The sequence below is a fragment of the Dipodomys ordii genome, unplaced genomic scaffold, assembly GCF_000151885.1.
Source record: "Dipodomys ordii isolate 6190 unplaced genomic scaffold, Dord_2.0 Scaffold47, whole genome shotgun sequence".
NCBI lineage: Eukaryota > Metazoa > Chordata > Mammalia > Rodentia > Heteromyidae > Dipodomys > Dipodomys ordii.
The window spans coordinates 10,971,947-10,985,418 of record NW_012267263.1 but is presented as its reverse complement, the minus strand read 5'-3'; the positions used below and the strand labels follow the sequence as shown (position 1 = coordinate 10,985,418).

Sequence of the window (13,472 nt, the reverse complement as noted above, 5' to 3'; positions counted from 1 at the left end):
GTTGTGGGCTTGAACTCTAGGCCTGGGCACTGTCCCTTAGCTCTTCAGCTCAAGGCTACCACTTGAGTCACAGCGCCACTTCTGATTTTCTTGTGGTTTATTGGAGATAAGAGTCTCACAGACATTCCTGCCTAGACTGGCTTTGAACCTCATCCTCAGATCTCAGCCTCCTGAGTAACTAGGATTACAGGTATGAGACATGGGCATCTGGCTAGAAGTTCTGATTTTTAGAGGTAGATTTGATGTCAAACACATAAAAACCAATTAAATTCACTTTTTGAACTCATACTTGTAATTATAGCTACTCAGGAGGCTGAGATCTGAGAAGACAATTTGAAGCCAGCCTGGGCAGGAAAGTTCATGAGACTCTTATTTCCAATTTAACCACTAAAAAGCTAGAAGTAGAGCTGTGGCTCAAGTGGTAGAGTACTAGTCTTGAGTAAAAGACCTAAGGGACAGTGCCCAGGAACTGAGTTCAAGCCCCAGTACTGGAACAAAAAAAAAATCACTAAATTCATTTTTGTTATTGACATGGTATTACAGACTCTTTTACTCACTTTTTTATTGTTATAAAGGTGATGTACAAAGAAAACTGGGTGCCACTGGCTCATACCTGTAATCCTAGCTACTAAGGAGGCTGAGATCTGAGGATTGTGGTTAAAAGCCAGCCCAAGCAGGAAAGTCCGTGAGACTATCTCCAATTAACCACTCGAAAACTAGAAGTGGTGCTGTGGCTGAAGTGGTAGAACACTTGCCTTGAGCTGAAGAGCTGAGGGACAGTGCCCAGGCCCAGAGTTCAAGCTCTATAACTGACCAAAAAGAGGGGGGGAGGGCAGGCAATTGAGCTAGGAACCAGTGGTTCATGCTTGTAATTCTATTCAGGAGGCTGAGATCTGGAGAACTGAGGTTCAAGCCAGCCCGTGCAGAAAAATTCACTAGACTCCATTTCCCAACTAGCAAAAACCAGGGGGTAAGCCAAGCACATACGAGGTACTGAGTTCAGCTCCCCACGGGGAAAACTCCTTGTACCAGCACCAAAATAAATAAATAAATAAATAAAAAGGCAATTGAATTTTAAGTGGTTAACATCATTTCTTAACAAAAAGAATGCAAACAAACCAATACACTATATACTGGGTAAAACCATTTTTATTAACTGCCTGAAGCACTTCCATTTTTTCATTTGTTTTCTGATTTGAGGTAAAACCATTTAAACACAGCTCACAAGAAAATACAATGACTTTCACTACAGTTACAAGAGTATGAAACCTCACTAGTTGTTCATGTAATACTTTTACAAATTTATACAACTGTAGATCTACTTAAGCTAGGTTTAGTGTTAACCAAAACAGTATTAGCAGAGACCAAGACACTTGACTTACACTTTCGCAGTGGCTATAGCTTTGTAACAATGCTGCTACCTTTTGAATATACTTTAAAAACTACTTGGCTGATACCATGCACGGCAGAATCCCTCTTTAGGTATGCAGGTGAGCTCTGAGGACCTGTTCCTGTTCTCTGCCCCTTTCACATTTAATATTTTGTAAAATGACCAAATATCTGTGGCCTTACCATGGGCATTGGGAAGCCAGTGAGAAAAATCTCCTGCATGGATTTAGGGTTTTCCAAAGTTACATTTTGCAATGTTCAGATCTTGTTTTCATCTGAACTGTAGATGACTGTGTTTGGAAGGGCATCTGGGTGTCCACATGTGGACAAGGACAATGCAAAAGTCCACAAACAGAGCAAATATGTTTCCCCTAACTGAGCCCAGCATTGAGCTTTCATTTTGTTAACTGGATACCTCTCTTTAATCGATAGCTAAGCTTTTGGGACACTGCAGATTTGCTTTAGAGGTAGATAAAACAGAAATCATGCAGTTAAGTCAGTTATGGAAAAGGGATTTGTTGGTTTCAGAGAAAATCATGACTAGAAATTGACCCTGTTTCTTTTTTATACCAGTTTTGGGAAAATACCCAACCCAAGTCTTATCTGTCCTCTCAGAAAATTCAGCTTGTTCTAATTACAGATAGAAGAAAAACAGTCATTAAATGTTTGCATGACAGCGCTGTAGTTCACTTTCTGGTTTGGTAACACAAACATATCATGCATTTGAAAGACAGAAGTTCAATTTAACGGCGTCACTAGTGATGTTAATTTAAAAAATTGACAGCAAGTTCAAATGTTTCTAAGTATTGAAATCACCATGTTTTAAAGACAAACTGAAATGTTACAAATGATTCTGCAAAATACAAAAATAGATATGCCTCCCACTGAATGCTTCAATCATTTTTCCGAGCATTCTCATCTTTGGAATCCTCATCATCAGAGTACACAGTGGGCTCCTCCCCTTCCTTCAGCAGCTTGCCCACGTGATGGTACTTGACTAGAGGGAGAGAAGCAAACACCAATGGTCATTTTCAGGCTTTGTAAGGAATCAACTGCACTTTACCCTGAGGCATTTATTATGGGTGTACAATATGGCAAAGTGTTAGGCTTCTTGAAGGGATTTTAAGAGTTTTGTTTCAAAGACAGGAAGACAGAACAGGTAGCAATGCCTGACAATGAGCATTCAAGGTCCTGTGGGATTGAATGGATTTTGTTTATGAGGGTGTTGTTTAGAAGAACAAGGACCTCATGATGAGTTGGGAAGGGGTGCAGAGTACATCATGAAGAATGCTATGCTTTAGCAAGTGGCTAGAAGGCTTTGCTGTTTCCAAGAAAATGAAAACAGCATGTTCAAAGGTACACCTATAAGATTCAACATTAGCTGGGCAACAAGAAAGAGGAGGCCGGGCGCCAGTGGTTCAGGCCTATAATCCTAGCTACTCAGGAGGCTGAGATCTGAGGATGGTGGTTCCAAGCCAGCCCAGGCAGGAAAGTCCATGAGAGTCTTATGTCCAATAAACCACTCAGAAAACTGGAAGTGGTGCTGTGGCTCAAGTGGTCGAGTGGTGAAGAGCTCAGGGGCCCAGAATTCAAGCACCACAACCAACAACAGCAAGGAAGCGAGCAAGCGAGCATGAAAGAAAGCAAGGAAGAAAGAGAGAGAAAGAGAAAGACAGAGAAAGAAAGAGAGAGAAAGACAGAAAGAGAAGGAGTTGTCAGGAACAGAACTGGTTTTGGAAGTGGCAGGAAATAAGTCTGGCTAGTCAGTGTGGGGACTATTATGAAAGACCTGAAAAGCCAGCCTGAGAAATGTGAACTTAACTTATAGGTTGCAAAGGGAGGTTTACGGGAGAAGGAATGACATGGCAAAATGGTGCTTGGGTAATAACGTTGTCACTGTGATACAGAGGGCAGATTTCCATGAGGGCAGGCCAGGAGCAGGGTGTTAACCAGGAGGGAGGTGAGTAGGCAGATGTTAAAGGAGCCAAAACCTGGAGGAGGGTGGAGTCAATGGAAATTAAAGGAAAGGATAGAGACACTCTGAAAGAAAACTGGCAACATACATTAAAGAAGTGAAATCTGTCCACCCTAAATGAGGGTGGACCCAAATAAGGACTCTGTAAAAAGAGCCATTCTGGAGAGCCCACGTGATAGATCCACAAAATGGATTGGAGCAGCAAAGGGAGCACTGGCAAGAAGCAGGTCCCGGGGCTGGGAAGGTGGCTCAGTGGCAGAGCGCTTGCCTTGCATGCATGAGACCCTGGGTTCCATTCCTCAGCACCACGTAAGCAGAAAAAGCTGGAAGTGGTGCTGTGCCTCAAGTGGTAGAACGCTAGCCATGAGCTGAAGAGCCGAGGGACAGCGCCTAGGCCCAGAGTTCAGGCCCCACAACTGACCCCCCCCAAAAAAAAGCACGTTCCGGGAGCTCTTTTGAGAGAATCTAACCCATAAATTGTGGGGATGTACTGTAGGGAGCAAGGAAGGAGGGGCAAAGAGGAAATGAAGCAGTACTTAGAGAGGAGGAGGAACTTAGCAACGGCTTGTTTTGATAGTGAAAGAACCATGGTTTAGTATGAAGATGTACCATGGTCTAGTAGGTGGAAAGGAGAGCAAGAGACAATGTTTTCCCAGCATGGGGAAAAATCTACAGGTATTTCAAGCAGCCTGGAGATCGAAGAGTGCAAGCCAGAGTTGGCAAACTACACTATCGTAGCCAAACGAATGGCAGGGTTATTGATCCATCAGAAGCCAAGAGGACCCAAGTCTCCTTTTGGAAAGGAGAGGAAGAGTAACCAATCTGCTACGCCAGGTAACAAGAGCTGCCTTTGTGTGAAATAGTTAGGGACAATGGGAACAAAGGGACAAAGGTCCTTGGAAGCTGGGACTGTACCAGCCAAATAAAAGCTGGGTGGTGCCTGGGAAACCTATCTTAAGGGAAAGTGACAACGGCTCTGGAGTGTGGCAGCCAGCGATGTTCGGACAGGATTTGGAGCTGGTCTTAGTTGAAAGAGAGGGGAAAAAATCACCACTTTTCTCCCTCCCATGAAAGCAAGCCTTAGAAGAGAAAGGTTCTCAAGTGACAAATTACAACTCATTAGTTTCCTACAGAGGAATACAAGCACAAAGGCATCCTTAGGATGCCACCTTAGTGACTATGTTAGGCAGCTGAATTACATTTTACTAATGGAAAAGACTTACCTTGAGACCGAAAGATATGCTTTACCTGTCTGAGATGCAAATTTGAGTCACAGCTGTCTAATTATTAAACAAGAACTTTCCCTGAGGTCATCATAGTTTTCAAAGAAAATGATTGGATATAACCAAATGAGCATGTAATATTTAACTAGTTATAAAGAACAGCAAATAGGAAGCTTCATTTTCTTTTTTTTTTTTTTTTCTGGTGGCCAAGAAGTTTGAACTCAGGGTCTTGTACTAGCTAGGCAGCTACTCTAACACCTGCATCATATCTCTAGTCCTTTTTACTTTATTTCTCAGATAGGGCTCTGTACTTTTTGCTTGGGGCAAACCACAGAGTAGAACTCTCCTATCTATGCCTCCCATGTGGCTTAAAACACAGGCATAGTGCCTATGCTGGCCTTGAACTACAATCTTCCCAATCTTCATCTCCTGAATATCTAGGCTTGTAGGTGTGAGTCACTGTGCTTCGCTGAAAACAACATTTTAAATGAAAAAATCTTCCCTAAAGAAATGATCATTGGGGCTGGGAAGGTGGCTCAGTGGTAGAGCGCTTGCCTTGCATGCTCGAGGCCCTGGGTTTGATTCCTCAGCACCACATAAGCAAAAAGAAAAAAGCGGGAAGTGGTGCTGTGGCTCAAGTGGTAGAGCGCTAGCCTTGAGCTGAAGAGCTGAGGGATAGCGCCCAGGCCCAGAGTTCAGGCCCCACGACCGGACCCCCCCCCAAAAAAAACGAAATGACCATTGTTTTTACATACTTTTCACTCAAATCCGTAGCAGTCAGTTATTGCTAAATTAACCCGTAGGACTAATTAATCCCTTGGACTAAGGAAAGACAAAAAGCCAATTCACTGGATGCCAGTGGCTGGAGATTCTAGAGGATCATGGGTCAAGGCCAGCCTGAACGGAAAAGCTCACCAGACTCCATGTCCATCCTAAAAGCCAGCAAAAAAGCAGGACTGGAGGTGTGGCTCAAGAATGCCTGCCTAGAAGTCAATTCCCAAATCACAAGATTTGAATTTGACCCCTATTCTCTTCCCTTTTTGCCCCTCCAAAGACCTCAGCCCACAACAGAAGCCAGAAATACATGTTTCCTTTTTTTTGCTTTCAAAAAATGTAGACATCATTGTTGCTGGGCAGATTCTAAACATCATTTGTCCATGAGGCCCACAGTTAGGTTCAATTAGATTGAAAGAGAAGCTGCTGTAAAGAATACAATTTCCCATTCTTCAGGAGGGATGTGGGTTGCTTTTCAATGGCAAGCTCTACAAGAGGCCTAGAAGAGGCGGCTGAAGAAAAACCCCTTTTCCTGCAGCCAGGAGGGCCACTGTCCTTTCCCCTACACACCCAAATGCTAGTGTGGAATCTGCACAAACCTCTGCAAAAAAATTTAAGAAAGCAAAACCGGAAACACAAGTTTCTATAGAGAACAAGTTAAACATCAGTCTGCGATCACAGTAAGTGACTCAGCACTGCTATAATTTCTTTAGGCTGCGAACTTGATCTGTCAAAGATTTGGGAGCCTATCGAAGTGTACCTGAGCTTCAGGCTTCTTAGCAATACCTATTGTCCTATGGTGAACCCTCATGACTGGCAGAAATTTGATCTAAACACAATTTACAAAACAACAACAAAAAAACCCCCAAGCAACAGCAAAACCAGCTTACAAGTGAACTGAGAGTCCCAATCACTCAGGGTCTCCTGCTGGGCAGGAGTGAGGTCAGAAAGGTCATCATACTCATCCTTCAGTGCTTCCTTATCCAGGCAAAAAGTGGCAAGGCCCCTGGAGGCATCCCGTCCGGCAAAGACCCCATACGGCCCCTCTTTAAAAACAAAATGAAACCAAGACAGATACTTGATTAGATAATACATTTATCCATGGTTCATATGTAGAAATAGCTTGCTTGCCATCAGCCTAACAAAGTCCTTTCTTTTCAGTATCAAATTCCATTCTCAACATGTGACAAGTGACACTTTGATCATTTATATAGGAGACACTGAAAGACACGTCATTAAAAGAGATAAAGTAAATAAAAATGCTGCACATTTTCAATCTCTCGTGAATTTCCAATAACTAATATAGAAGTTGTAAATAATTTTTTTGTGCTGATACTGGGGCTTGAACTCAGGGCCTGGGCACTGTCCCTTAGATTTTTTTCCCTCAAGGGTGGTGCTTTACCACTTGGAGCCACAGCTCCACTTCCTAATTATTTCTGAGGTGCTAGAGGTGCTAAGGAATGATCTAAGATGATACAGTGTATGGGTTGGGGGTTAGAATTCAACATAAGGACTTTGAACCCAGAGGTTGGACTTTGAACCCAGAGGTTGGCTCAGTTCTAGGCACTCCAGGACCAAGCCAGTGAAAGTTATTGCTCCCTCTCCCTCACTGGGGTTTGAATTCGAGGCTGTTTACTTGCTAGGCTGGCATTCTCCCACTTGAGCCATGCTCCCAGCCCAAGGTTAAGGTTTCTCAAGATAACCTGTACGTGAAAACATTTCCTTATAAATGTACTCTGATATGTTTTAATGAGTCAAAGGTATCTTATAGGGATTTCTGGTTGCAAGATTCAATTAAACATTAACTTGTGGTATCTATCTTAGAAATCCTACGTATCAGTGGTTCAAATATCTGTCCACATATTACATAACTTTCACTGTCAATAAGTAAGAGCTAGTACAAAAAAGAGATCAGTTTCATCATTCTGGTTTCAGTGGGATTAAGCAGATGATTGTGAAAATACCAAAGTTTTTACAGAAAAGGCTGAATCATGCTCCCAAATAATCTACAAAACTGAAGTTGCTATTATGGATGACAGTATACCAAACTTTCACCTTAGAGAGCACTGAATCATTCTGTAGGCACTTAGAGTGGATGTTCAGACTTATTTAAATATTGCACAAGTAAATGAAAAGAATCTAGTGTACTTTAAACAATGTCTTGTTTTCCCTCAAGTAGTTTAGGTAACAACCCTGACACGAAAAAGTTTGTAGTTAACTATTGTACCACCTCAACCTCAAATCACTTTTAAAAAAAACAAATTACATGATTTTTTTTTGCAATGTTAGGGATGAAACCTAGATCCTCCTGCATGCTAGCCAAGTGTTGTACCAGAGTGCTATACTGGTCAGCCTATACAATTGAGTTATTAAATGAATTTAAGATCCCTCCTCCAATGTTTGTTTTAAATTATCATTCCATGTTGCCTTTTCCATTACAGAGGGTTAAGAAAATACCTCATGTTTCACAAATGTCCACTTCTAGTGGACACAGAAGCACCAACTGCTTTAAAATAGGTGGAATGCAGTGGTTTCTAATCCTGGATTTCTTTAAGTGGATCTATACCTAGCAAACCTCACAAAAATCCTAACAGGCTCTGCGGGGTAAGCATTAGCAGTCTTTGGAAGACATATATTGTTTATCACAACATCCACATTCCGTGACCAGTTTTGTGTGTGTTTGCTTGCTGCAACATTTCCAGTACCTAAAACAGTGTCTTGTGGAGTAAAATAGGCACTTGAATGACAAAAAATTAGGACTTCTTTGTCATAGGAAATATTTTTTTCCATCACAATGTCACATGTTCATAAGTCCAAATGAAAACATTTTAGGAATTCTTTGTAATATGGAATATCCTTTCCATTACAATGTCATGTGTTCACAGGCCCACTCAATGGCAGTCAAGGGTACAGGTACAGTCTTAAAAGAGCTCACAATGAGCAAGACATTATTTTCTAAAGGGAAAACGAAGGCCCAGAGAGAACAATGATCTGCAGCAGGTCACACAGCTTGGTCAGCAACCCCCAGAATAGAATGAAGGTTGCCTAATTTCCAGTTTTATGCTTTGTGCACCGACAGTCCTCTAGATGAGTCTGCAAACCACAACCATATGACAATGCCATGTACACACATTTTGGCTACTTGGGAGTTCCATGACTACAGAAAACATTATAAAATGTCCAAAAGGAAAAACTTAAGTGTGAGAATTCCTTAAGAACCTTCACACATCTGTTTTTTATTTAGTGGACTCCAGAGAGTTGAAGAGAAGCATGAATATGACTGGTGTGGTTTAAGCCTGGTCTTTTCTCTCTCAAACATTGAGTGTGAATACCACCCCCCCCAGCTTCCAGTGTTTGGAAGAGTCCAGATTGGCATTGCTGAAATTTTTTCTTCCTTCACTCCCAAGCACTGTACAAAGCAGGACTTTCCAAATCTGGCTGCTTCTCAAATTCACCTATGGAAACATATTAAAATGCAAATTTTAACCCTACCCTCAAAATTATCTGTGATTCAGCTGGTTAGGCCAGGAATCTGTATTTTTAAGTGCATTAGGTAATGGTGATAGGCCATCAGAATTGGAAAAACCTCATCTCTAAGGATTCTCTTCTAGTAGCTTAGCAGCCATCCACGAATTCCATGCCCCCCCCCCCCTGTGTGGCTTCCTGAAATTCCACATGCAGTAGCCCATCCCTTTTTGTTTCCTGTGATTCTCCCTTCCTCCATATTTTCTTGCGGGCGGGGGTGGGGGGTGGGAGGGTTTCTAGTCCTTTCGCTCCTGCTATAAACTAAATACGGTTTTGTTTTGCCTATCAACTTGCTTCGTTCCCATTGTCCACCATATTCAACCCTAATCCATCATCAGGCAGTAAGCTTTCCCCTATGGGCCGCTCTTGCTCACAGCCTTTCATAGCACGGGCACACACACATACCAAACATACATGTCAAACACATCCCCGACACACACCACATTCCAAGCTCGCAGACGTTCACACACCCACATACACTGAACATGCACACACTGCGCATGCACACACATACACGCAGACACACAGCACTCTACCACGCACAATGCTTCTTCTACCTGATGCTAATCCTAGTCTCTGCTTTCTTTCTCCCACACCCGCTCATTCCACCATGGCTGCTGCAGGCAGTGATTGGCTTCTCCTTCCTCCAGCCGCCCTCCCACCCCTCCCCGGAGACACCTTCCTTTCCTTTCCCGAACCCGATACCACCTCCTCTTGCCAGCCCCCCTCCCAACATACTACCTTCGAAAAACTCCCCCAAGGCTTGGCACTCGGGCATTCGAGCCTCGTGGCCCCGCCCACCCGTAGCTTCAGAGCCCGTCTTCCTGCAACCCCAAGCCAGTGCAGGTGGTGGTGGTAAATCTGCGTCCCCCTCCCCTCCCCCCGGTCCTCCTCCCCCGTCCTCCCTCCTGCCCCAGGAACCACCCAGCCACAAACGCCAGATTTACCACCTTTCCCCCCCTCCCCTGCGCGCCACGCTCCCTTCAGGGGTGCCCTGGATCCCCCCCTTTTTCCCCATCCGCCACCACCCCGGCCTCCAAGCCCTCCCCATACCTCCCCCTCCCCGCTGCCACCATACCCGGCCCGTAGAACTTGCGGCCTTTGGTCACGTCGAACACCTTGCCGTTGATGGCCATAAGTATGCGTGGTTCCTGAACACCGTCGAAGCGTCGGAGCTCGGCCGGGGTGAAGTCGCGGCGTTTGAGGCGGGGCAGTGGGGGCGGCTCGTCGTCGTCGTCGCTGCCGGCCCCCGCCTGGTCTCCGCGCACAATCTTGTAGAGCAGGAAGATGCAGAGGCCCAGCAGCAGCAGGTTGAGTGGCGATGTGAAAATCTCGTGCAACAGTCCGCCGCCCTCCAGCTCGCTCGGGTCAGCGCCTGTCGCCACCACATCCTCGGCAGCCATGATCTCAGGAAATGTTGGGCCCGGCTAAGCAAGGCTCCGGAACTCGCTGCTTTCTCCTCCCTCTCCGCGAACGAGTGGCGCTCCCAGCTCCGCCGCCGAGCGGGACTAGCCAGGGGAGGAGGCGGGGCGTGGAGGGGCGGAGCCTCCTCGAGACGCTCCACGTCCCGCCTTCCAACGGCCACCTAAGCGCCCCGCCCTATTCGATTAGGCCTCCTGCTGGGTCCGACCGCCCCATTCTTACCCCCCACGTTGCCTTAGAGTCTCCGTTCCGCGCTGCCTACCCGCCCTAGCCTTCCTAGCTTCGGCGCTGAACGCTCCCCTCCCCATTTCTACCTGCGGGGCCACTGCCTCAGCCCCAAGCCAACCTTATCCCAACGTCATCTAACCCAGACACCTACTTATTCTTGCTCCCCCACACCCCCCCTACTCCTGCCGCTGCAGCCACACCGACCTGAGCCTTAGCATTCAGAGCCCCACCTGATGAACGCCAAAAAACTGGACTCCATTTTTCTTGCTTCACATTTATCATCGCTCATATCAAAGACCCTCATTTCCCCTTCGCTGCCGCCCGTTGTTATTGCTTATGACTAGAAAGTGTCTTAACATATAAAGAATTCATTTACTTCAACTCCGTTTTCCACCTTAAAGACACTTTGGGAAGTCCAATTTGTTCTGTGATGAAATCTGCTCCACACGCCTTGCCTTGTGGCAGATAGCTGGGAAGGAGGTAGGAATACCATTGCTGCTGTAGGTGTGTCAATTCTCAGTAACTGGGGTTCAGATCAACCAATGTAGATTAAAAAAAACACACAGCTTAAACCTTAAGCACAACACTAGTGGCTCACACCTGTAATCCTACTATTTAAGAGGCTGAGATCTGAGGATCAAGGTTTGAAGCCAACCGGGGCAGTAAAGTCTATGAGGCTCTTATGTCCAATTAACCACTAAAAAGCTAAAGCTGGAGGTATGGCTCAAGTGGTGGAACATGACACCCTGAGTTCAGGCATTTACTTCAGTCCCCCCCCTCTCCCCTGTACACACTCTCTGTCTCTCTCTGTCTCTCTGTCTCTCTGTCTCTGTCTCTCTCTCTCTCTCTCACACACACACACATTTTGGCAACTGATTTGGTTTGATTAGTCATAAGGTATCAGCAAGTGATGCATTCTCTCTCTTTTTTTTCAACCCAAAGCGCTTTTGCATTTTTCGTTTTCTTTTTTATGCAGGTATTGGGACTTGAACTCAGGGCCTCAAGCTCTCTTATTTTTCCCTCAAGGAAGTGGCGCTGTAGCTCAAGTGGTAGAGCACTCGCCTTGACCTGAAGAGCTGAGGGACAGTGCCCAGGCCCAGACTTCAAGCCCCACAACCGACCAAAAAAAAAAAGGCGTTATTTTTCCCTCAAGCCATGGCACCCAGTTTGAAACTGCAATTTAAACTCAGGGCCTTGTGCTAGCTAGGCCAGCATTCTTCTACTTAAGCCAAGTCTCCAACAAGTGACATTCTCTTGTTGAGTTTCTTTCTTTTTTTTTTTTTCAAGAAATTTCATTTAATTAACCATTTTGGTGCCAGTCCTTAGGTTTAAACTCAGGGCCTAGGCTCTGTCACTGAGCCTTTTGCTCAAGGACAGCATTCTTGCTCAAACCTAGCATTCTACCACTTAAATCACAGCTCCACTTCCAGCTTTTTGGTGTTTAATTAGAGAGGACTCTCACAGATTTTCCTGCCTAAGCTGTCTTTGAACTGCCATCGTCAGATCGCAGCTCCCTAAGACACTAGGATTACAGGCATGAGCCACCAGCACCCAGTTGTTTATTTTTAATCTCAGAAAAATGTCCCAAATTTGTTTGTTTGGCAGCACTCTTTTATTTGAAGTCTGCTTTGCCACTCTTGGCAATTACAATAGTCCTGAACTGGAACTCAGAGAAAGGCTGAAGTTTTAGACAGATTCTAGGCTTGCTTCCTACTTTTCCTAGATATTTCATCTGGCCTCTGATATGCTAACCTCTGCACAGCAACAGGCCTGTAGAGAGCTAGGATTGCCTCTACCCTTAAGAGACTTGTTGCGGCAGCTTTTTATTGTGTTGGGGGAGGGGGGAGAGCGGAAAGAAGGATAGAGGGACAGGAAAAATAATTAAACCCAATCCAGGCACACATCTGCAGCCCAGAGCAGTACTTTTCCACCAAAAATTCTGTTCACTTGCTCATCTGCTTCCCAATGTGCAAGATACTTGGGGAGAAAATTACCTCAGAATTCAAAAATATTCTGGCAAAATTGTTTTTGTCCCTACCCACCCACCCCTATTTTAAAATCGCTTGAAAATGTAACAAGTCAAACAATGGTTATATCAGGCCCACAGAGGGTTGTTTTTCCCCCCAGAGCTAAATTTGGAATTAGCTAAACTGAACTCCTGACAGATCTTAATTCTAAACTCTTCAACTTAACCTCATTTGTCCCCCCTTCTCCACACACCTGTTTAAACAGCCAGCGGAACACAGGGCTCACCAAAGGAACAGACTTGGGTAGAGAGATGGTGGCCAGGCTGGGACTGGGACTGCTTCTTCTGTGACTGCTCCGACCCACGCAGATTTATTCAAACCACACAGTTGCACCATTTTCAACGAACTCCTCCCACAGTACCTCTGCTGTCGCACATTCAACTTTTCACCCCCACCAGGGCAGAAGACAGTGCCCTGCAGTGGGCAGCTGGTCTTCTCATGGTTTTGTTATCTCTTCTACGTCTCTTCTGTTAGAGATTCAGGCCAAACAACATCTCTACTTCCCCATCTTTTCCACCCAAGCCAAATGGCAATGAGAAGTCCAACGTGGCAAGGATTCCACAGCTTATTTTCTGGACACTGAAAGGGTTGAGAATTCCACATTTGATTGGTTTGAAGAAGGGGCGAAGGGTTTGACAGGGGATGGATGCCAATATTGAATCTGCTAGAGTTTCATCCAAAGTTTAGATGATTTCCTCAAGTATGGCTTAAGAAACAGGTACCTTTAAGTCTGCCTTGAAATACAACCATAAGTTGTGTCTGGAGATAAAGATGGACTATGGAATGGAGCTTCCATTTTCATCTTTTTGGTTCATTAAATACATAAGGCCATAAATCAATTAGATAACATGAAAGCTTCCATCATACTATTTATATGTACAAGAGCAGCAACTACCAGGTATTATGATG

General features: G+C 44.8%; 2 protein-coding genes across 2 annotated transcripts; one reads left to right on the top strand and one right to left on the bottom strand.

Annotated features, from left to right (window-relative positions):
- Positions 1–1,131: 1,131 nt before the first annotated feature.
- On the bottom strand, positions 1,132–10,385 carry Pgrmc1 (progesterone receptor membrane component 1). The gene is made up of 3 exons (XM_013019828.1): positions 9,965–10,385; positions 6,252–6,407; positions 1,132–2,386 (listed from the first exon to the last, which is right to left on the bottom strand). Exons 1-3 carry the CDS (start codon positions 10,287–10,289, stop codon positions 2,283–2,285), a joined length of 585 nt encoding a protein of 194 aa, XP_012875282.1. The 5' UTR covers positions 10,290–10,385; the 3' UTR covers positions 1,132–2,282.
- On the top strand, positions 10,301–13,037 carry Cd24 (CD24 molecule). The gene is given in 3 exon segments (XM_013019745.1): positions 10,301–10,509; positions 12,769–12,920; positions 12,967–13,037. Coding segments are annotated over 3 exon segments (432 nt in total).
- Positions 13,038–13,472: the final 435 nt, after the last annotated feature.

Coding starts and splice junctions, on each gene's coding strand:
- Pgrmc1 (XM_013019828.1), bottom strand. CDS start 10,289: ATGGCTGCCGAGGATGTGGTGGCGACAGGCGCTGACCCGAGCGAGCTG. Junction 6,408..9,964: donor CCGCAAGTTCTACGGGCCGG/GTATGGTGGCAG, acceptor TTGTTTTTAAAG/AGGGGCCGTATGGGGTCTTT. Junction 2,387..6,251: donor TTGGGACTCTCAGTTCACTT/GTAAGCTGGTTT, acceptor CTCTCCCTCTAG/TCAAGTACCATCACGTGGGC.